The sequence below is a fragment of the Suillus subaureus genome, assembly GCF_016647635.1.
Source record: "Suillus subaureus strain MN1 chromosome Unknown BJ212scaffold_8, whole genome shotgun sequence".
Classification (NCBI taxonomy): domain Eukaryota; kingdom Fungi; phylum Basidiomycota; class Agaricomycetes; order Boletales; family Suillaceae; genus Suillus; species Suillus subaureus.
The window spans coordinates 785900-804672 of record NW_024538564.1 but is presented as its reverse complement, the minus strand read 5'-3'; the positions used below and the strand labels follow the sequence as shown (position 1 = coordinate 804672).

At 48.4% G+C, this 18773-nt stretch overlaps 8 protein-coding genes across 8 annotated transcripts; 3 read left to right on the top strand and 5 right to left on the bottom strand.

Annotated features, from left to right (window-relative positions):
* Positions 1-417: 417 nt before the first annotated feature.
* On the top strand, positions 418-2186 carry BJ212DRAFT_1031542 (uncharacterized protein). Its single transcript, XM_041328884.1, has 5 exons — positions 418-715; positions 761-883; positions 937-1050; positions 1100-1171; positions 1231-2186. Exons 1-5 carry the CDS (start codon positions 521-523, stop codon positions 2026-2028), a joined length of 1302 nt encoding a protein of 433 aa, XP_041195741.1. The 5' UTR covers positions 418-520; the 3' UTR covers positions 2029-2186.
* A 301-nt stretch (positions 2187-2487) lies between these two features.
* On the bottom strand, positions 2488-3351 carry BJ212DRAFT_1340304 (uncharacterized protein). The gene is made up of 3 exons (XM_041335100.1): positions 2800-3351; positions 2735-2759; positions 2488-2684 (listed from the first exon to the last, which is right to left on the bottom strand). The coding sequence occupies exons 1-2, from the start codon at positions 2972-2974 to the stop codon at positions 2740-2742; spliced, it is 195 nt and encodes a 64-aa protein (XP_041195740.1). The 5' UTR covers positions 2975-3351; the 3' UTR covers positions 2488-2684; positions 2735-2739.
* On the bottom strand, positions 3205-4072 carry BJ212DRAFT_1340303 (Alpha/Beta hydrolase protein; the record flags this gene model as incomplete). The annotated part of the gene is made up of 3 exons (XM_041335099.1): positions 3205-3426; positions 3486-3883; positions 3943-4072. 3 exons carry the CDS (start codon positions 4067-4069, stop codon positions 3217-3219), a joined length of 735 nt encoding a protein of 244 aa, XP_041195739.1. The 3' UTR covers positions 3205-3216.
* Positions 4073-5351: 1279 nt separating this feature from the next.
* BJ212DRAFT_1031366 (Alpha/Beta hydrolase protein) lies at positions 5352-6605 on the bottom strand. The gene is made up of 4 exons (XM_041328882.1): positions 6281-6605; positions 5839-6233; positions 5477-5776; positions 5352-5425 (listed from the first exon to the last, which is right to left on the bottom strand). The coding sequence occupies exons 1-3, from the start codon at positions 6399-6401 to the stop codon at positions 5570-5572; spliced, it is 723 nt and encodes a 240-aa protein (XP_041195738.1). The 5' UTR covers positions 6402-6605; the 3' UTR covers positions 5352-5425; positions 5477-5569.
* BJ212DRAFT_1340297 (MT-A70-domain-containing protein) lies at positions 6565-8886 on the bottom strand. The gene is made up of 7 exons (XM_041335098.1): positions 8319-8886; positions 7812-8264; positions 7654-7758; positions 7421-7597; positions 7101-7369; positions 6838-7043; positions 6565-6787 (listed from the first exon to the last, which is right to left on the bottom strand). Exons 1-6 carry the CDS (start codon positions 8826-8828, stop codon positions 6917-6919), a joined length of 1641 nt encoding a protein of 546 aa, XP_041195737.1. The 5' UTR covers positions 8829-8886; the 3' UTR covers positions 6565-6787; positions 6838-6916.
* A 2260-nt stretch (positions 8887-11146) lies between these two features.
* Positions 11147-11995, top strand: BJ212DRAFT_1266081 (Alpha/Beta hydrolase protein; the record flags this gene model as incomplete). Its single annotated transcript, XM_041330538.1, has 3 exons — positions 11147-11261; positions 11315-11712; positions 11774-11995. 3 exons carry the CDS (start codon positions 11147-11149, stop codon positions 11993-11995), a joined length of 735 nt encoding a protein of 244 aa, XP_041195736.1.
* Positions 11996-12809: 814 nt separating this feature from the next.
* BJ212DRAFT_1031438 (alpha beta-hydrolase) lies at positions 12810-14037 on the top strand. The gene is made up of 3 exons (XM_041328883.1): positions 12810-13183; positions 13237-13634; positions 13697-14037. The coding sequence occupies exons 1-3, from the start codon at positions 13057-13059 to the stop codon at positions 13925-13927; spliced, it is 756 nt and encodes a 251-aa protein (XP_041195735.1). The 5' UTR covers positions 12810-13056; the 3' UTR covers positions 13928-14037.
* A 2979-nt stretch (positions 14038-17016) lies between these two features.
* Positions 17017-18654, bottom strand: BJ212DRAFT_1478571 (alpha beta-hydrolase; the record flags this gene model as incomplete). The annotated part of the gene is made up of 7 exons (XM_041339728.1): positions 17017-17114; positions 17168-17281; positions 17334-17417; positions 17470-17575; positions 17633-18398; positions 18450-18500; positions 18557-18654. 7 exons carry the CDS (start codon positions 18652-18654, stop codon positions 17017-17019), a joined length of 1317 nt encoding a protein of 438 aa, XP_041195734.1.
* Positions 18655-18773: the final 119 nt, after the last annotated feature.

The window sequence follows — 18773 nt, the reverse complement described above, 5'->3', positions numbered from 1 at the left end:
CCTTGTCGGCCCATTATGCTCACAGGACGAGCCACCTTCGGACAACCACCAGGCAAGTATATATTTTATCTCTGCTTGACTTGTTGGTGCTGATTTATGCGCATATATCCACAGTTGGATGAAGAGTCACTTGCATCGCAGCTACCTCCTAATCTCTCTCCTCCACTACTACAGTCCAGTGACCTGAAGGATCCTGAACGTCATTTAGGTAATTTATCTCTGTCAATGCCACTGAGGAGTGCATCGACTTTAAAATGACCTGGGATCTTCTCCCATTCACGTCGCAGAACCCGTGGCAAATACATCTTGTTCAACGGCAATGTCCGGAATTACCATCGATGGAGATTTACCTCAAACAGATGAAGTAGGCTTGTACACTTTGCTGCCATTTGGGGCAAGCTAATACAATGCGCAGACCCTCAATGCACCACTCTCTCCTTTTATCTCACGGATAGGTACTCCGCATGTTGAATCGATCGACACAAACGACCTACAGAAGATTCGTGTCCAATCTAGTGGCATGACAGTTGAATTACCTCGCCTTCAGTCATGTGAAGTAGATGAGGAAGCGGCGTCGAGCCCCCCACTGGATAACACACGGTCGTCTTCTTTGCCTCCCAGCTCCAGCCCTCCCCAGATTTTTTCTTCGTCTCCGTTCGCATCATCTCAGTCGTCGCTCATCGAAACTGGAGATCATTACAAAGTTGCAGACAGGGTATATGCGCCGTGTTTTCTTCATGTATCTGCTGACAAGTCCCAGGCCATAACAATGGAGTCAGACGATCAGGATCTCATCAATTCTCCGGGCGAAGTTTACCCAGACACCTTGGAAGAGGCTTATAATCATCACGATGATACTGATGCATATCAACAGCGAGAAATGGTTTGTTACGTTTTCCTCGGCAGCCCGGTTACGATCAATTACATGGATTATAGCATGAGCCCTACGATCTCGCCATTCGTAGGGGAAGCCCCAAAACGAACAAGAGCGCTTACAACATTCAAGAAGTTAAACCATTGCCGCAGAAGCGATCCTATCCGGAAGGAGAGGTAGGGCAGAGTGCTCCATCGGTTTTAACGGCTTGAAATGTATGCTTAGATCGGTGCTCTTGGTCTGCATGACAAGGACCTACCACCAAGCCCAGGAGACATATCGTCGGCTAAACGCATGGTAATTAGAACTGTTTCTCTTGTCGACGATGCGTGTCATTCACTCGAGTTTGCTCTTAGAAAACCCATGATGGTAAAGTGTATCTGCCACCAGCTCCAAAGCGCGCCACCTTGGCGTCTCAGCAGCGGCAGTTCAAGAAACTCATCACTCCGTTTCGTTCACCTTTAATCCTGAACAAGGACGAAGATACGCCATCAGAGGACCTTTTAAAGTCCAAGAGCCCTCTGTCGACTCTTCTGGCACCACCATCAGCTCCGAAAATGCCACTCACACCTCAGAAAGTTCATCATGCCCATGCAGCTCCATCCATTACACCAGCTAAGACCAGAGTTCGCACTCTCAAAGCGGCATCACAATTCAAATCTCCGTTAAGCTCTTCTGCTTCAGCATCGTCCGGAAGAGGATCGTCGATTCGACTGACGCCTACAGTCCAGTCTCTAGAACGCAAATTACAACTTCTTAAACGCGCGGTCAAAGTGAAAGAGAACGATGAGGAAAAGATACTCGTCGGGCTTATCAAGAAATGGACAGACGCAGGCAGGGAGGTCGCATATGAACTTTGGGATTTGGTGAAAGATTCTGCGAACAAGCGGGATGGTATGGGTTGGGACGGAGGCATGATGGGCTCACGGGACTCGAACTGGGGCTGGGACTCCCCTGGCATCAAACGCGAAGGCTATCCGGAGAACGATATCAATACTGCTACGGAGAATCCCTTGGACGAAGGCCATACCAACAAGATCCTTTCAGAAGATGATGAGCAAACACGGAACACCATGGGTACGATGCTCCGACAGCTTGGAATCGCTACAGAAACATTAGGATGGGATGAAGATGCTGAGGTTTTCTTCGATTGAAGCCATATTCATTCAGGTTTGTGCTGTTCTACGTATACATCAAGGTAATCACATGGTAGTTGGACCATGAAAGTCTTAATTGCCCATTGTCTTATTCTCCGATATTCTTTAGCGCCTCTTCAGCAATCACTTCCGGGAATTCACACTGTATCCAGTGCGAGGTACTCGAAACAACCACTGTTCTAATATCTTTAATGTTTGCGAGAATTTTCAGCTTCAAATCGCAGATCTTTAATCAGAACCGTCAATGCGGCAGGAGCAGGCTTGTGGGCGAACAAATGCGAAAATGACCATGGCACGTTGCCCTGGAGTAATTCAAACCATCAGTGCCGCTGTTTCTAGAACACCACTGGCGTCAATGTGATCATCGGAGTTAGTTACTCTGCCGATTTCGTTCCCCACCCACCTCCGAATGGCATCTTCTCTCGTCCATAGAGGATTCAATGCCACATAATCTTCTACGGTGTAGTCGGTTCTGATATCGTTGGAAACTTTGGTTTTCCAATACACCATCTGCTCTGCGATTATTTCCAGAGCTGGATCGATGAGGACCACCGGAGTAGGCTTGGTTTTTGGCAGGGACTTGAGAAGCGATAATACCACGAGCGCGCCCAATGCGTGGCTGATGACAATACTTCATATTCAGCAGCTTGAAGGTATGGCAAGAGGTCATCTGCCAATGTCTGGATTTTGAACTCAGTTCTAGGCTTCCTAAGAGCATGTCCAAGAAGGTTCGGAGCAATAACTGAGTATCCTACGATTAACATATAGACAATAGATTAGCGCTCAGGCTGTGAAGAAGCTTGAGCGAAGACTCGCGTTTGGCTGCAAGTGCCAATGCAACACGGTGGAACGTGCGCGAAGACGAATTCAAATCATGTATGAGGAATGCTCTCCTGCCTGCAGTAGGGGATCCCCACTGACTCGCAGACGGGACAGTGATCATGGTGAGTTGATCAGGAACCTCTGTTCTGATGGATGCTGGATGTCCTTGAGAAAACACCGAGGTGATTCTACGAGTGGGTACGGCATTTAAGTCAGTACTCGGAGAGAAACGAGTATAAAGGAAAACGACGGGTCGTAAAATACACCTGACACTGAACTTGCCAAAACCCTCATATCATATGTCCACCCCATGCTTATACATTGTAGATATTGGAATCATGTAAGCCTTTACTGCTCATTGTCCTACTCTTCGATATTCCTCAGTGCCTCTTCAACAATCACGTCCGGGAACTCATACTGTATCCAGTGCGAGGCATTCGAAACGATTACTGTTCTAATGTTTTTGATTTTTGCGACACAATCCAACTTGGAAGGCTGGGCGACCAGAATCGTCAATGCGGCAGCAGCAGGCCTGTCAGCGATCAGACGCGAAAATGACCATGGCACATTGCCCTGTAACAATTCAAACCATCAGCACCGTTGATTCTGGAATGCCACTCGCAAACACCGACATCGATGTGATCATCGGAGTTTGTTGGTCTTCCAATATGGGTCCCCAACACTCTCCAAATGGCATCTTCTCTTGTCCATAGAGGATTCAATGACATATAATCTTCTGCAGTGGGGTTAGTTCTGACATCGTCGGAAAACCTAACTTTCGCATCCACCATCTGCTCTGCGCTCAACTCCAGAGATGGGTCGACGAGGACCACTGAAGTAGGCTTGGTTTTTGGCAGGTACTTGAGAAGTGATAATACCACGAGCGCGCCCATTGAGTGGCCGATGACGATATCATACTCAGCAGCCTGAAAATAGGGCAAGAGGTCGTCTGCCAATGTCTGAACTTGGAAGTCAACTCCAGGCTTCCTGAGAGCATGTCCAAGAAGGTTTGGAGCAACGACCAAGTATCCTACGGTGTCAGAATCAATAGATAAGCGCTGTCAAAATGCTGAAGCGAAGAGGACCCACCTTTGGCTGCAAGCACCGACGCAACACGGTGGAACGTGTGCGAAGACGAATTTAAACCATGTATAAGGAGTGCTCTCCTGCTTGCAGTAGGGGATCCCCACTGACTCGCAGATGGAACAGTGATCATAGTTGGAGATCAGAGATAAATGAATACTTAATCAAATGGTTAATGTGGCTTTAATAATAGTAGCAATACTCGAGCGGCTATTATGTCACTAGGCAGCTGCAGCGGGGAAAGTATTTGACGAACATCGATCGAAAACAAAATGCAAACATTATGTGCGAACAGCGGGCTGGGAAGTTGAATTTTGCAGTACGACACGGAAGAAGTAATTCAAAGCAGCTGAACTTTGTGGGTTGTACAGAAGTTGTATTGTTGACATTATGGAGATAAAGTACGCAGTGATAAGAAAAAACCCTTCTCCTTCATACGGTTGATTTTTGGTTGGATTTACAACATTGCTCTTCAAGTTGGTAGCGGAATTACATCCGTGACACCCAGACACCCGTATTAATTGAATGCAGTGACCGATGCCCGAAAGAATCTCAGTCTCTCAATATCATGATGGATGGACTCCAAGAAACAAACTGCGCCGACTTTTGGATCTGCCATCAGCAAAGTGACCTTCACGTTAGTGGGAATATTAATATTTTTCAATAGCCCACTAAAAGACATTGGCCTGTTGTGCTGTTTACCACAACAACAAAAGATGTTAGCAACGCTTGCCATTTCCACAGCTAAAAATTTACCGGGAAGATTCCCTCGACAGCAGTGCCATTGCACATGGACACTCCCAGCGCGCTTAATATGCAGTTGACCAAGCAGGCCTTTCAGCAATATGCTCTTCGGCAGTGCTGACATTCACGGTCTCATGTATTGCAAGTTGCATCGACATTCTAGCTGTCTCCTCTGCAGGCTCGAGGGAGATCTAGGAGTATGCCGGTGGTTTCTTTCGTTTTGGGCAGAGCGACAACGCCAGTGACTGTGCCTCCAAAGAGTGTGGCCTATAATCACATCGTAGGACGTGTCCTCGACAAAGTACGGTTGGAGGTCCTTTTGCAAGGGTGGACATGCGGTAGCTGCCGGTGCCCCATCTCCATGCGTGCCAAAGAAGATTCGGCGGAACGACAAAGAACCCTGGGTACCCTGCTGAAAACAGAATATCATCACTATAGTATCATAGAACCTGGCATCGAACAACAAACCCGATCCGGGGACACGTTGTGCCTGCCTGAATGCATTGTTTGAAGTCGTCAGCAATGATAAGCATATCGTACCGACCGCGTGATTTTAAGTCGGCATCACCAGGCTCAGGCCAGGTCAGTGTATAGTGTATAGTTGCTCGTCAAAAATTCGAACCGAGGATTAGTATGCATGTTGGTTGAAGCAAGTAAAATGAAGACACGGGGTATGGGGAACAACTCTGAGCGCTGAGGGACCTCTGGAATTATCAGAAAGACTAGTGACAAAGGTGGCGGAAGCCTAGACAAGTGACGTAAGTACTCGGGGCTGGGTCTGGCTAGAGATAAGTACCTTAAGTACCACATGCCGGGTTTCAAACAGTCTGGAAGAAAATAAATAGCGAGTACATGATTGGATGCGACCGTCGCGGCTTCTCTGCACGGCTCACAATTTTGCTCTTGGTAGGGGAATTGCATCCATAATAGCATCCGGACACTCGTATTGAATCCAGTGACCGATGCCAGTAAGAACTTTGGTATTCAATCTCTCGATGTCGCGAGGGATGTTCTCCGGATCTGACACCAGTAAGGTGATCTTGACGTGGGGTTGTAAGTTTTTGAGCAACCCACTGGAAGACCATGGTGTGTTTTGCTGTTCGATGCAAAAGCAGAACCTGTCAGCAATGCCTCCTATTTCAACACCTGAAATATTACCTGGAAAACCTTGACAGTGTTGGGATCAACCATTGCGATTCCCAGCGTTCTTAACACGCAGTCACGTCGTGACCAAGTAGGGTTCTCAACCATGTGCTCTTCAGGAGTTTTGATATTCGCCGTCCACTCTAAAACCATATTCTGAAAAATGTTGATCTTTTTTTCTGTAAGCTCAAAGGCGGAATCGACGAGTATGATGGTGGTTTCTTTCGTTTTGGGCAAGAACGGCAAGAGTGACAAGGTCACTAGGCATCCAAAAGAATGACCGATGATCACATCGTAGGACGTGCCCATGGCAAAATATGGTCGGAGGTCTTCTGCAAAGTCGGATATCCGATAGCTGGTACACCGTCTCCCTCCATGCCCAAGGAGGTTCGGCGCTATAACGAAGAAACCTGATCATCTGTTAGCAAGATCATAACCATTAGTATTACAGGCTGACCTTCTGCTACCAGTAGCTGAGCAATGCCCTCCCAGGAATTCGAGCACATAGTCATGCCATGGATGAGAAGAGCTCGCCTGGAAGCGGTAGGACAACCCCACTGGGATGCTGAATTGGACATGTACACACTCAGATGGCTAAGATGTGTTCAAGGTCTTGATTAAAGAGGTTCGGCGCTTAGTCCAGCTGCGGAAGGGGTGGAAGAAGAAAGCGTAAAAAAAGTGATCACGTCCGGGGGGTCGGATAAGGTCAGAAGGCACCCAGAATTACGGAGTTGACGCGGTCCGCGTCTGAACGTGAGATTCAGACCGTTGCGATCTGACAGAGAAGCGAGAATAAACCCTGGTAATCAGTAAGTCGCGAATTCGCTTATTCAGAGATGATCAATAGCTAGCAAGTGTATAATTAAATGTGACATTTACAGACGAAAACTGCGGAAATGTAGACGCACCATGAATCGCACAAATGTTGCGAAACACGAGAGTGGGTAGCATGATCAGATATGATCTATGTTCATAATATAGAGAAGTGTGTTCAAATACGGAGGTAAGACTTGCCAAGCTAACTCATCTCACAAATAATAGTGGCACTGAGTGAGACGATACCGAAAGCTGCCATCGAGAACAATGCATAGGACTATCTAGTGATCATAGCTTGACCAGACACGGACATGAAACGTTCCGGGTATCTCGCTTTGATCCGTGCTGCTAGATCCTCCTCGTATATCTGGTCCTGACCCAGCTGATTCCCAAGCGTTAGCCACCTGCGGAGCATCATCGTCAGTACACCACAACATATGAAATCGTTCGCTGCCACCCACCCAGGTCGCGTATTGTGCTTTCTTCCGAAAATCTCAATCTTCCGCCCGCCAGGACACATCCTTTCGATCAGCCCGTACACCTCGTCTGGTTTGCGACTCGTCTCGCGCACCTCGCTCACGATAACATCAGTATCAAGTCCGCGGTTTGCCCAGGAGGGAAAAATGAGGTTCCCCGCAGCGTCTGTGCGCGTTTTGACACCGACAAGCATGTGCTCCTTCGTGTGGTTGAGCCAGTGGCCCGTTCGGCCAGTGCGGATCACGCGTTGGAGCTACTGAATATAAGTAAATAGAAGGGTTGAGAGGATTTATAAGGCATGTACCTGGTTAGTCTTAACCCAAACTACTTCATCGACACGAGTGTACCCCCATACTCGGAGGCATTCCCGACCGACTTCCATTGCACGCCCGGTGACCCAAAGGAAGAGCAGTCCTTCGTCCTGAAGTGTTGGTATCGGCATGGCACGCATTTCATCGTCGGTCATCGTACCATACGGAAGCTATTCAAAATTCACTCAGACTCACGTACGGTGGAATGGTCCTATAAGACGCGCACGCTCATGTGTATATCCCATGGTGGGTCTGCCATTATAACGTGGAATTTTCCTAGCACTGAATAGTCAAACCGGCGTAGGTCACAGTTGATCCACTGAGGAGGAAGCTGGCCGAACAACGTCAGCGTCAACTATGTCGAGACACACCCACCGCACTTACCACTTGCATGTCTCTTCCATCAGGGCCCATCCCCAGCTCAATCTTGAAAGGTTTCTTTAATCTCTGAGTTCTCCACCCATCAATCGGAGCAAGGGGTCCGTCCTTCTCGTCCCAATCAATCTCGAAATGTAAATACCGACATGGCGCTTTCTCTTTTCCCCTGCCCCCTGCGCCGAGACCAGACGGCAATGACACGCGCGCCCCAGTGCCAGGTGGGAAAGGAGTAATCGAAGGCGACTGTGAATATGTCGGCTCAGAGTAGCACGTGTTGAGGTAGGAGCAGTGTCCGAGGCTGGGGTCTGTGTGCGGTCGAATGAGAGGGCGGAAGTGCAGGAGGTTGCAAAAGGGAGGGTTAGGCGAATTGGAAGGATCAACTTCGGAGCGGGATTTGGCGCACTCTACTTTGGTAATGTAGGTGCAGATCGGTTCGAACCCGCCATTGAGAGACCGAAACTAGTGCTGAATGGTCAACATGACGCAACACATGAACATCAGTGGTACACGTACGCGTTCCGCAAGCAGTCGGCCCTTTGCCGTGCTCTTCTGGAGGATTGCATAGACCTCCTTCAAGTCTTTACTTAAATTTCCTAAGGGGGTGTTCATGGAGATGGAAGAATCATTTTCTCCGTTAGATGATGATATCTCATCAGGAGTGTTACCAGCAGCAGAATCTGCATCCTCGTCTATGGGTGCTCGCTTGCGCTTCCGAGGATTGATAGCATCAAGAACACGGGGATTCCCCAGATGGACATCCGTAATGTGCAACTCGCCGCCTTCGTGGGACAGTAGGATAGAGCCATGATCCCAATTCAATGAGAGGGCCTCGAGTACCCTTTCTACACGGGCTAGATCAGTTAGACGTGGCATTGCGAGGCCTGGGGCGGCGGATGTGGATGGCTTGAAGGATATGAGAGCCAAAAGGAGATTCATTGAAGTTAATGGCGTCGAGATTCTACCTGAGGTAAGGAATGTCTGCAAGCCTGCTGATACCAGGAGCGACAGTTCATCATCGGTCATGATGACAAGGGTGTTCTCGACGGTGACGGTAAGCGGAGTGACTAGTCGACGATTCCCAGAATGGGCATGGAAAGAAAACCCGTTTACCAAAACAAATGCAAAATTCTGTTAGCGCCACCTTGAGATTCCCATACTTGGATAGCGACAGAGGGTAACTCAAGCAGACAACGCCCTCGCCTTTTACTAGGGCGTTCCGTGGGCTGCCCTCGCTTCAATGTCGCATAGCCAATTTTTCAGCTCTCAGCTTGACCTGAGCTTATAACCTTTCGAAGGTTGAATCTCTCTTTTGACTTTTTTGATCTTACATCTAGGCTGCAAGCATCGGCGGTTGCTTGAGTCTGATGGACGCCGTCTCCCAAGACGATATGTTTGAATTCAATTCTTACTCTTTCCGTAAGATACACCTTGAATCCGTCCTATATGGATCACTCTTCCTACACGCATTTCCTGTCTTCATTTTACTCGTCCTCAGTATTTTAAATGCAAGACTGAGCGCCATCTCCTTCCAGACCAATGTCCCCTTCTGTATCCGAATTCTAGTTTTCCTTCGCCATACCCCATTTGGCGCAGGCACCTGTAAAGCCCGTCAAGAATTTCGTTGTGCCAGAGTGGGCACGTACGAGTACCGCTACCCGGCCCAAGCTCTCAAAGAAGGTTGAAGAACGTATCGCACTTGTGGAATGGGAGAGGGAGAGACGCGCTGGATGGCGATCGCAGAAACCAGGATGTTGGCAACAAGGTGCCAGAACACATACCGACCTGTCCTCGGAGGATGGATACATCTTTACATAGGCATAGGTCGTTCACTGCACAGCCTGGTGGATGATTTGTTGAAGTCCTGACTGCTTTTTATGAGAATCGCTCACTCGCTACCGACGTGGAATTTGGAGTGGTTCACGGTACCTCGCACGATGTTTCCATCAGTATGCATTGGATTGGCGTGAGATTGTTCGCGGTGACAGATGATCAAGTCGTTCATAATCCCTACCCCCTGTCGCCAATGCGCAGAGGTAAGCACTCCTTTCTCGTTTGTCATGTCTTCTGCTTATCTTCTTCAGAGCCTTCTTGTTGTGTCCAATGTTCGCGAGTCCCTCCTGATTTTGGAGGTGAATTTCAATTTACGTCCCAATGTGGGGCTGCTCTGAGCTGAAGAACGCGTGCTAAGTCTTTTCTTGGGTTGTTGTCACGAGTTCGGTAATCGCCCCAGTGTGTTTTAACTTTTCTGACGATCTACATGGTTTGTAAGTTACAGACACCGGTCTTACGGTAATAGCAGCCAATAATCGAGCTCTGACTACAGACAATTTGAAGACGGCGGAAGGTCGCTTGTGTCCCCTGGTACTCCATCCGAGTCGCTGAAGAACGCCTTGCCGTCGATGAATTCTTCCATTGGGTTGTCTATGGAAGGAAGTAGTAAAGGACTTGTAGGCAGGAGTGGGAGGAGGGAGGAGGGGCGGATAGAGGTAATAACGTTATGTTATCTTCGCCAGTTTCGAGGTGTCCGCCGTGTTCTGCTGCTTGATCGCTGGGACATTGAACCCTCGAAGCGCATTGTCGAGTTCCTTGCCGAGCAGGTCTTCTTCCTCGCGGTCGACGGGCTGCTCGACTGATTTGTTGGCCCACTTGAGGGATGAGCACAGTCTGAGTCCGAGTCATATGGGAGGCCTAGTTTCGATTCCGATGCCTTTTGATTGGGATGGAATGTCATTCGTTTGTATGGTCGGAGACCAAGTATATCCCTCCAGGAGGATAGTGTTACATCTGGACAAACTACCCGGTTCAGTGCCGTCCGCACGATAGTAAGTACTAATCAGCCTTGGTTGATAAACCGAGCAAGCCTGAGATGACACTGATGTGAAAGTGACAGGCGTGCCTCTGGATCACAACTTTCCATGAAGGAGTCACGGGGATAAGATGCCATAACGATTCTTCTCATGGGACCGTCTCTTCGCTGTCATCTACTTGTTGGGCGACATGCCTCACTTTCGCATCTAGACAGACCTGTCATCATTCTTTTTCGGTATTTTTCAGTGTTTAGTCGATATATGATGGATCGCAACATTGGTAGCTGCCCGATGCATTCAGGTGCGGGCCGTCCTCCAAGTCTGATCGACAGTATCTCTTAAGCATGTCAATAGCCATTCAAGTGCATCGGGGTCGTATGATTTGTTCACGATACTCTTCCTGTGAGATATGTCTTGGCTTTGTACTCACACCCTTAGTATTTCAAGTGAAGACTGCGCTCACGAGTTTTTAACATCTTCGGTCCCACCGCTCGCAACGATCCCTGAAAACAATTAAGTCATCTGAGCATGTCCATGTCCGCGTCCCACTGGGGTTCCCCTGCTGCTTCCAAACGCGCTCTGCTCATCCATGGGTTGACTGCGTCCTCGCAATCATGGGAGGGCATCGCTCAGCTATTAGTAGCAGAAGGTCAGGTTTTGTAATATCCTGGTGATGATACCCTGTTTTAACAGGTTATCCAGGGTTCTTTGTCGTTGCGCCAAATCTCCTTGGGCATGCATGGAGACGAGGCACTGATTATCGTATCTCTACCCTTGCAGAGGACCTCCGGCCGTATTTCGCCATGGACATGCCCTATGACGTGATTATAGGTCATTCTCTTGGTGGCTTGGTAGCCTTGTCACTCTTTCCATACTTGCCCAAGACGAAAGAAACCACCGTCATACTCGTCGATCCCCCCCTCGAGCTTACGGTGGAGCAGTTTAAAAAGAGTAAAAACAAGTTTCTAAAGGAGATTGAGGATTCCAAGACTGCTGACGAGCACATGGCTGAGCATCCTGCTTGGTCTCGGAGTAACAGTATTTTAAGAGCGCTAGGAGTCTACATGTGCGATCGCATTGTTGTTGAGGGGATATTTGAGGTACTATTTCTGGTGTCGAAATGGGCAGCATTGTTGACAAATTTACCGCTACTGCGAACAGCATAATACGCCTTGGTCTTTCAGCGGCCTGTTGAAAAACATCCCACCTCACGTGAAGACCGCCTTGTTGGTATCTGATCCGGAGCGGGGTAGCGTTTGTCATTTGGAGCAAGTCTCTCATGACGTGAAGACCAAAGTTTTTATCGAAATTGGCCACTGGATTCAATACGAGTGTCCGGATGCTATCATGGATGAAGTTTCGTTACCCAGAGCAAATCTTTGAGCCGAGCACTTGAGAAGAGATGGGTTTTTGTGGTGTAGTTTTCGTCTGTAACCATCGCATTCAGATACACTTGCTATTAATATTCTTCCAGACTGTGTTGCTCGAATTACCTAGTTTTGCGACAATTCCGAAGTTCCCTCCCACCACCATGAATATCCATCAACTTGCTTCCAAGCTGCTTATCAAGCTCGTTATACGTTGTACGCTGGTCCCCTCTGCGGACGTGCACGTTTCCCCACTTGTGTTGGGGACAAATGGCAGAAATGTGTGCAACTGACAAGGCGTCCTCAGTGAAGCTGCTCGACGCATATTTTGACCTGCTAAACGAGGCTTTAATGAAATGTTGCATAGCCAACTCCTCAGCTCTTACTAGCTTGATCTAAGATCTGAGCATCTAACCTTTCACATATTGAGTTTCTCTTTTTCCTTGTTTTCGATAACGTTGGGGCTAACACGACTTCTATTCCTGTTCCTTGTGGCAGTAAACTTTTGTTTGGTATTTGCTTACATTGCCCTTGTTCAGAACATGATGTTCTAACTCAGAGAACGGCTATCTTCATTCGTTTATGTGGTCTGTCTAGGGGAGACCAAGTATATCCCTCCGACAAGATAGTACCACATCTGGATGGACTATCCGATTCAGTGCCGCCTGCACGATACGAGTAAGTACTAATCTGCCTCAGTTGATAAAACGGGCGAGATGACACTGATGTGGAGATAACAGGCCTGCCTCTGGATGTGGAGGAGCATCCCATCTAGGCAGACCCGTCACCATCTTTCTCGGTGCGTTTTCAGTGCTCTATCAATACGTGTTGGTTCGCAACATTTGTGGCCGCCCGACACATTCAGATGCGGGCCGTCCTCCGAATTTGATTGGCAGCCTATCAAGCATATCAAATGTGTCGGGGACCCGGGGTCGTATGATTTGACCACGATACTCTTCCTGTGAGATACGCCTTGGACCTGCACTCACACCCTCAGTATTTTAAGTGAAGAGCAAGCTCATGAGTGCTTAACATCTTCGTTCCCACCCGCTAGCAACAATCTTTGGTCATTCGAGTATGAGTACGACCATGTCCTCGACTCACTGGGGTTCCCCTACCGCTTCCAAACGCGCTCTGCTCATTCATGGGCTGTCTATGTCCTCGCAATCATGGGAGGGCATCGCTCAGCTATTAGTAGCAGAAGGTCCGGTTTTGTGATATTATGGTGATGATACTATGTTTTAACAGGTTATCTAGGGTTCTTTGTCGTCGCGCCGAATCTTCTCGGGCATGCATGGAGACGAGGCACCGATTATCGTGTGTCCACCCTTGCAGAGGACCTTCGACCATATTTTGCCATGGACATGTCCTACGACGTAATTATAGGACATTCTCTTGGAGGCTTAGTGACTTTGTCGCTCTTGCCATTCTTACCAAAGACGAAAGAAACCACCATCATACTCGCCGATCCCCCCCTAGAGCTTACGGCGGAGCAATTCCAACAGGGCAAAAATAGGTTCCTGAAGGAGATTGAGGATGCCAAAACTACTGACGAGCACATGGCTGAGCATCCTGCTTGGTCTCGAGGTGACAGCATGTTAAGAGCGCTAGGAGTCTACATGTGCGATCGCACTGTCATCAAAGGAATATTTGAGGTGATATTTCTCCTGTCGAAATTGAAAAGTATCGCTAATAAATTTACCGCTGCTGTGAACAGCATAACAAACCATTTGCTTTCGGTGGCCGGTTGAAAAACATCCCATCTCATGTGAAGATCGCCTTATTGGTATCTGATCCGGGGTTCGGGTCTGATTGTCATTTGGAGCGTATCCCTGTTGACGCAGCGAGATTGAGTGTAAAAGTTCTTAAAGGAATTGGTCACTGGATCCAAAACGAGCTTCCGAATGCTATCATGGATGAAATCCCTCCACCAAGAGCAAGACTGTGAGCCGTGTAAGGAAGGGATGGTGATGTACGGCGCATTTTGTGTGTAATCGCTATGTTCAAATGTATTATCACCCGTTCTTGATGAACTTGCCCCCAGATTGCTTGGGAAATCTAGGTTTACGGTGTATGAGCACAATGCAATCCATGATATAACGTCACGAGAAATACCAGCATAAAGTAAGTGTTAAGTAGCGTGTAGCTAGCTGGTTCAGCATAGTCCGAGTTAGTCTCCCGTCCGATGGAAGGAAGATAGTTGTTCCTTCTATCGCGCTGAGTCAGTGTGGGAAAAGAATAATCGTGGCGCGGAAATAAAGCATTCTCTTTCCAAGCAGCACCAGTGACTCCCAAAGCTTAACGCGCCTGGATCCAACGGAAAGACATTCTTTCTGATAAGCATTGGCGGCATTTACATGGACGAGCGCGGGCGCCGACGAGTTATAATCTAAAAATACCACCTGGTTACAGGGCGTCATTATTTCAATGAATGGCAGGCCCATCAGCGAGATGTCAGCCCCCCCAGCGATCCGGACTGAAGAAAAACGCAACATCACGGCGACTGATATTTGATTGCAAAAGCTCTGGACGGTTTCCCGGATAGAATAAACGTCTTGTGCACTGGATGCGTATTAACATGGGCAACTCGGAGATAACAAGCGCGTTCGGGGAGCAATTGGCTAATGAGAGGCAGATGTATGATCTGAGGCGCATTTTAGCATTAGCCAGGCAGTAAAATGAAGATTGTGGCTGACTGAATACAATTTGTAATCAGAATTGACTCGGTTCACTGATGTAGTACAAGCTGTGAAGGAATCACGAGAATGTCACAAGTAAAACGTATCAACTCGAACTTCCAGTGTACTCAACTCTGACTTGATCTAAACGCTTGTTGCGTCTTTGTGTCGAGACGTCGAGACCTGCTAAGAACCATGTCGTCGTAAGTGTTGTTTTTGGACTTTGTTGGATGAAGGCTGAGACAGCGATGCACTCAGTAGTTGATTATGTCTTCATCCATTGGTACGACGCAGAATACATCAGAGATAACACCCCGCCAGAGATTTGAAGGACACGCGAAATGGGTCAATGGTGTCATACATCTGCCAGGTAATGATCGCGAAATGGATGGGACATACAGAGGGAGTGAATTCTGTCTGCTTGAGTCGAGATGGTCGGCGAATCTAGGATGGGATTGAAAGGCAGTGGGACGTGGAGAACGGAAAAACAATCCTCGGACCGATTGAGACAGGGGATAAACTGTAGGCGCAGTCGTCTACTCGCCAGACATGACCACTCATGCGACTGCTGGATACCGTGACAACGAGTCCTCGGCTGATCAAAATTTGGGACACAAAGACAGGCGAGCTTGTTGTCACTCTCAGATGACATACCGACACAGTGGCTTGGACCAAGCTTATCTCCGGGTCATGGTACTATCAGACAACACTGCTAAAGCACACCAACATTGTCTATGTCATTGCGATATTTCTGCATGGCCGCATCCTCGTAAACGCATCGGAAGACGAGACAGCACGATTATGGAACCTCGACAACAGCCAGCCCATCAGTTTGCCCTTCCACCGTGCAGATACAGTGAACTGCATGTCGTTTTCGGCAGGTGGAAAGCTACTACCCAGTGGCTGCAAAAACAACAATTCGTACGCATGGAATGTTTATGCGATATCAAGAGAAGCTGGCCTCGACGACCCTTCGGACCAGCTGACAAGTCGATACTGACTGCACGTGAAACTTTCATAAACCATTCTCATTGCACCCAAGCTTATGCATTCTAGAGTAATGCTACACGACGTCCTGTCCGTCAGCCAATTAAGGCCTCCCATCGGCTACCCCGATATTTTTTTTGACGACCCATCAAACCGTGCTCACGTACGTCATTCGTTAATATCCGGTACTATTTTCATCACCTTCATATTCTCAGTTGTCTGCACGACACCGCCTCCATCCTGTATCACCATCATCGCATGGAAGCACCCTTCGTAACCGGTTTTTGTCTTTATTCCACCCTATACACCCAGAAGCTCACGATACGCCATCCCGACCCCGCCCTTTTGAAATTATCTCTTTGCCAGAACAAGCAGTGTAGGTATCGAGCACCCTGAGCGTTCGTCAGCAATCGTTGACGTCCCATTTGCCAAGGGCAAACGTGTATGTTCTTATCTTTCTTCTCGAATGTTTAATTCCACCTGATTTTATTTTAAGGTCCGGAACCTCATATGGAGCTGCTCATGTACTGTTGCTCTCTAGCTCTCCTTGATTCAAAATTAAATATCATGATTGGCTGGTGCGAGTCATACCCCACCTTGAAAATATGCGTGTCGAGGATGTGCAGAATCACTGGCCAAGTGTAAAATTTATGGCGAGCCGAAGACACCCTGCGGAGCTGAACTCTAGCCCTACTGCGGGTGCAACTCTGTGCAACTTGGTGATGATCCAACCATGATCGATCGATCTGTGACTTTATTCATTCATTTCCTACGCTCTCGTGCGGACTCAACGTCACCGATCTACTTTTACCCCGAGTCCTCCAAGTTGGACACGACCAAGCCACATCCGTGTCCATTTCATCTGGTCGACTCACGGGTTCCCCAGGCGGGCTCTTCTCACTAAGATGGATGGCATGGTTATATGGTCGCCGCGATTCACGAGAGGGCTTCGCTGAGCCACGTATTACCAGCAGAAGGTTTTTTTTATGTTATCATGGCGACAATGATTTATGGCAGATTCAATTGACCATGTTCTTCGTCATTGCTCTGAATGTCCTTAGGCATTCATGGAAACACTGCGCGGACTATCGTGTCTGCCTTTGCAGAAGACCCCCGAGCTCCTCCAGGCGTATTTCGTCATGAACATTTACGACGTCATCGTAAAGGTGCCACGGAGATCTTTTCGCTCTCGTGTGTGTATCCACACCTGCCTCAAACCGTTGTCGTTTGTGGTACTTAAACATTACATAATCCCTAGTGCACAAAATCTATACAAAATCGTGTATGCGTGAAAATCTACGTATTAACTTGAACAACCGCCTCTGAATAGATATCAACTTAATAAACCAACCCATGGTGCGTAATTAAATTATCATGACCGCGAGGCGGCGAAGAGATACAGCTGCTCCCCAGCATCGTCAAGCTCGGCGACAAGGAGCTCGTTCACAGCCGTGGGATTATCCAGGTATACTGAGGAAACCAGATCAGGCGGCTGAAAGAGAGACACCAGACGGAAAACTTACCGTGGTGACCAGCATATGGTATATTATACATCCTGCTCTGATGATTACCGGCTTTACGTAAATTCTCGAGAGACTGCAGTCCGCCTTGCGGGTCCATCCAGTCATGCTCGCCGTCTAAATGATATGATGAGGGATCGCACAAGGACAAAGCTAAAATGGTACGTACAAATGAAGGTTATTGGTAATTTGAGCGCGGCTATTCTATCGACAAGCGGCATACGAGCATGAGCGTAGGGCGCAAGGATATGAGCTACGTGAAACCCTATTAGATGAGGGACTGGGAATGAAAGAGCAGAACTTACATATGCAGTACTCTCCCGAACCCTTAGAAAGTGTGATATTTAAGATGTAGTCATGCATATCGCGCGTTTCGTCTTCCGTCAAACCGGAGAAACGACGACTTGAATACTGCATAGAGTGGAAGCATCAGTATCTCAGTCTGCTTGGCGATATCATACTCCTCACCTTTCCTACGAGCATGGGACCCCAGAAAAGGGTCGAGCGTACAACTTGGAATGGACTCCAACCCTCCTCCCATAGGTATGTGAGGAGTCTTCTTGATCGGCTCTCTTTCTCCTTGGTGGCCTTCTGCTCTTCTCGTATCTGTCTAACACCCCCAGCAGATGCAGCGACAGCAGAATGGCTCGATATCGTGCTTCGTGAGTCACCTTCATCAGTTAGTTCGCGCGAAGGCATGGTAAGATTATTTGGATCGTGAGGAACACCAGCAGGGGAGAGAAGAATGAGCTTGTGTACGCGGGTAGGGTACCGCAGTGCATAGACAGCACTGAAATAAGCGCCAAGCGAGTGTCCGATTAACGTCATTTTCTCGAGGCCCATCTTTGCTCGCCACTCCTCCAGCGAATCTACGAAGAAAGACTCGGCTTCATGCACACGCCCAGAGATATCATCCCGCTTTGCTTTGACGGTGAAGGGTACGCGGGCGGAACGGCCCATGCCTAGCCAGTCCACAGCGAAGACGTCGGTGCCGCGATGTCCTGCCCATTGTGCGAGTGCGGGGAAATTACGAAAGAAGAAACCAAGACCTGCACCGTATCCATGAAGGACTACGGCTGGAGGCGGTGCAGTCGGCGAAGGATTCGTGGACTTGATTGATAAGGTGTTTAGGAAGTGCTTCGGTGCCGCAAGCTGCACGCGCTCCCTGTGTGCAATGACGGGACTATCATTGGTCGAGGAAGCCATCTGCTCTGGTTGGAAGAACGGAAGTCGCCTATAATGATGTCACACGCATGTTTTCAATGGATGGGAGTGTGCTGCATACCTCAGTAGCCGCTCTTCGGACGCAGTACCCTGCTTGTCTCCAGCAGCCCACCTGGCTCGGATCGTCAGGGTTAGGCAGTAATGTGTATTAGCCTTCCTTTCACTCACCAACTCTTCAAGCTCGCCGTGAATGTGACAGGTATATCCTTAGCCGGGGGAAGTGGGAGGAAGGCGGATGAAGTACTAGCTGGTATTGAAGCTGACATGGCACCTGCTTGCCTACGGAAAAGGTTGGTCGCTGAAATGGTGAAAGATGTAAGAATGGAGAAGAATGGATTATTATGGAGAAGGGCTTGCGTGTGGTCTAATGTAATTATATTATGAA

Excerpts from the sequence above, each read along its gene's own strand:
- BJ212DRAFT_1340297 (XM_041335098.1), bottom strand. The coding sequence starts at position 8,828 with ATGACCGATGATGAACTGTCGCTCCTGGTATCAGCAGGCTTGCAGACA. Across the intron at positions 8,265-8,318 it reads GCCGACTGCTTGCGGAACGC|TTTCGGTCTCTCAATGGCGG; the intron begins GTACGTGTACCA and ends ATTCAGCACTAG. Across the intron at positions 7,759-7,811 it reads ATGGAAGAGACATGCAAGTG|CTTCCTCCTCAGTGGATCAA; the intron begins GTAAGTGCGGTG and ends TTGTTCGGCCAG.
- BJ212DRAFT_1031542 (XM_041328884.1), top strand. The coding sequence starts at position 521 with ATGACAGTTGAATTACCTCGCCTTCAGTCATGTGAAGTAGATGAGGAA. Across the intron at positions 884-936 it reads CATATCAACAGCGAGAAATG|CATGAGCCCTACGATCTCGC; the intron begins GTTTGTTACGTT and ends CATGGATTATAG. Across the intron at positions 1,051-1,099 it reads GATCCTATCCGGAAGGAGAG|ATCGGTGCTCTTGGTCTGCA; the intron begins GTAGGGCAGAGT and ends ATGTATGCTTAG.
- BJ212DRAFT_1031366 (XM_041328882.1), bottom strand. The coding sequence starts at position 6,401 with ATGTCCAATTCAGCATCCCAGTGGGGTTGTCCTACCGCTTCCAGGCGA. Across the intron at positions 6,234-6,280 it reads TCAGCTACTGGTAGCAGAAG|GTTTCTTCGTTATAGCGCCG; the intron begins GTCAGCCTGTAA and ends ACAGATGATCAG. Across the intron at positions 5,777-5,838 it reads ACACTGTCAAGGTTTTCCAG|CAAAACACACCATGGTCTTC; the intron begins GTAATATTTCAG and ends TGCATCGAACAG.
- BJ212DRAFT_1340304 (XM_041335100.1), bottom strand. The coding sequence starts at position 2,974 with ATGATCACTGTCCCGTCTGCGAGTCAGTGGGGATCCCCTACTGCAGGC. Across the intron at positions 2,760-2,799 it reads CCTGAGCGCTAATCTATTGT|CTTCTTGGACATGCTCTTAG; the intron begins CTATATGTTAAT and ends ATTGCTCCGAAC.
- BJ212DRAFT_1031438 (XM_041328883.1), top strand. The coding sequence starts at position 13,057 with ATGAGTACGACCATGTCCTCGACTCACTGGGGTTCCCCTACCGCTTCC. Across the intron at positions 13,184-13,236 it reads TCAGCTATTAGTAGCAGAAG|GGTTCTTTGTCGTCGCGCCG; the intron begins GTCCGGTTTTGT and ends CAGGTTATCTAG. Across the intron at positions 13,635-13,696 it reads TCATCAAAGGAATATTTGAG|CATAACAAACCATTTGCTTT; the intron begins GTGATATTTCTC and ends TGCTGTGAACAG.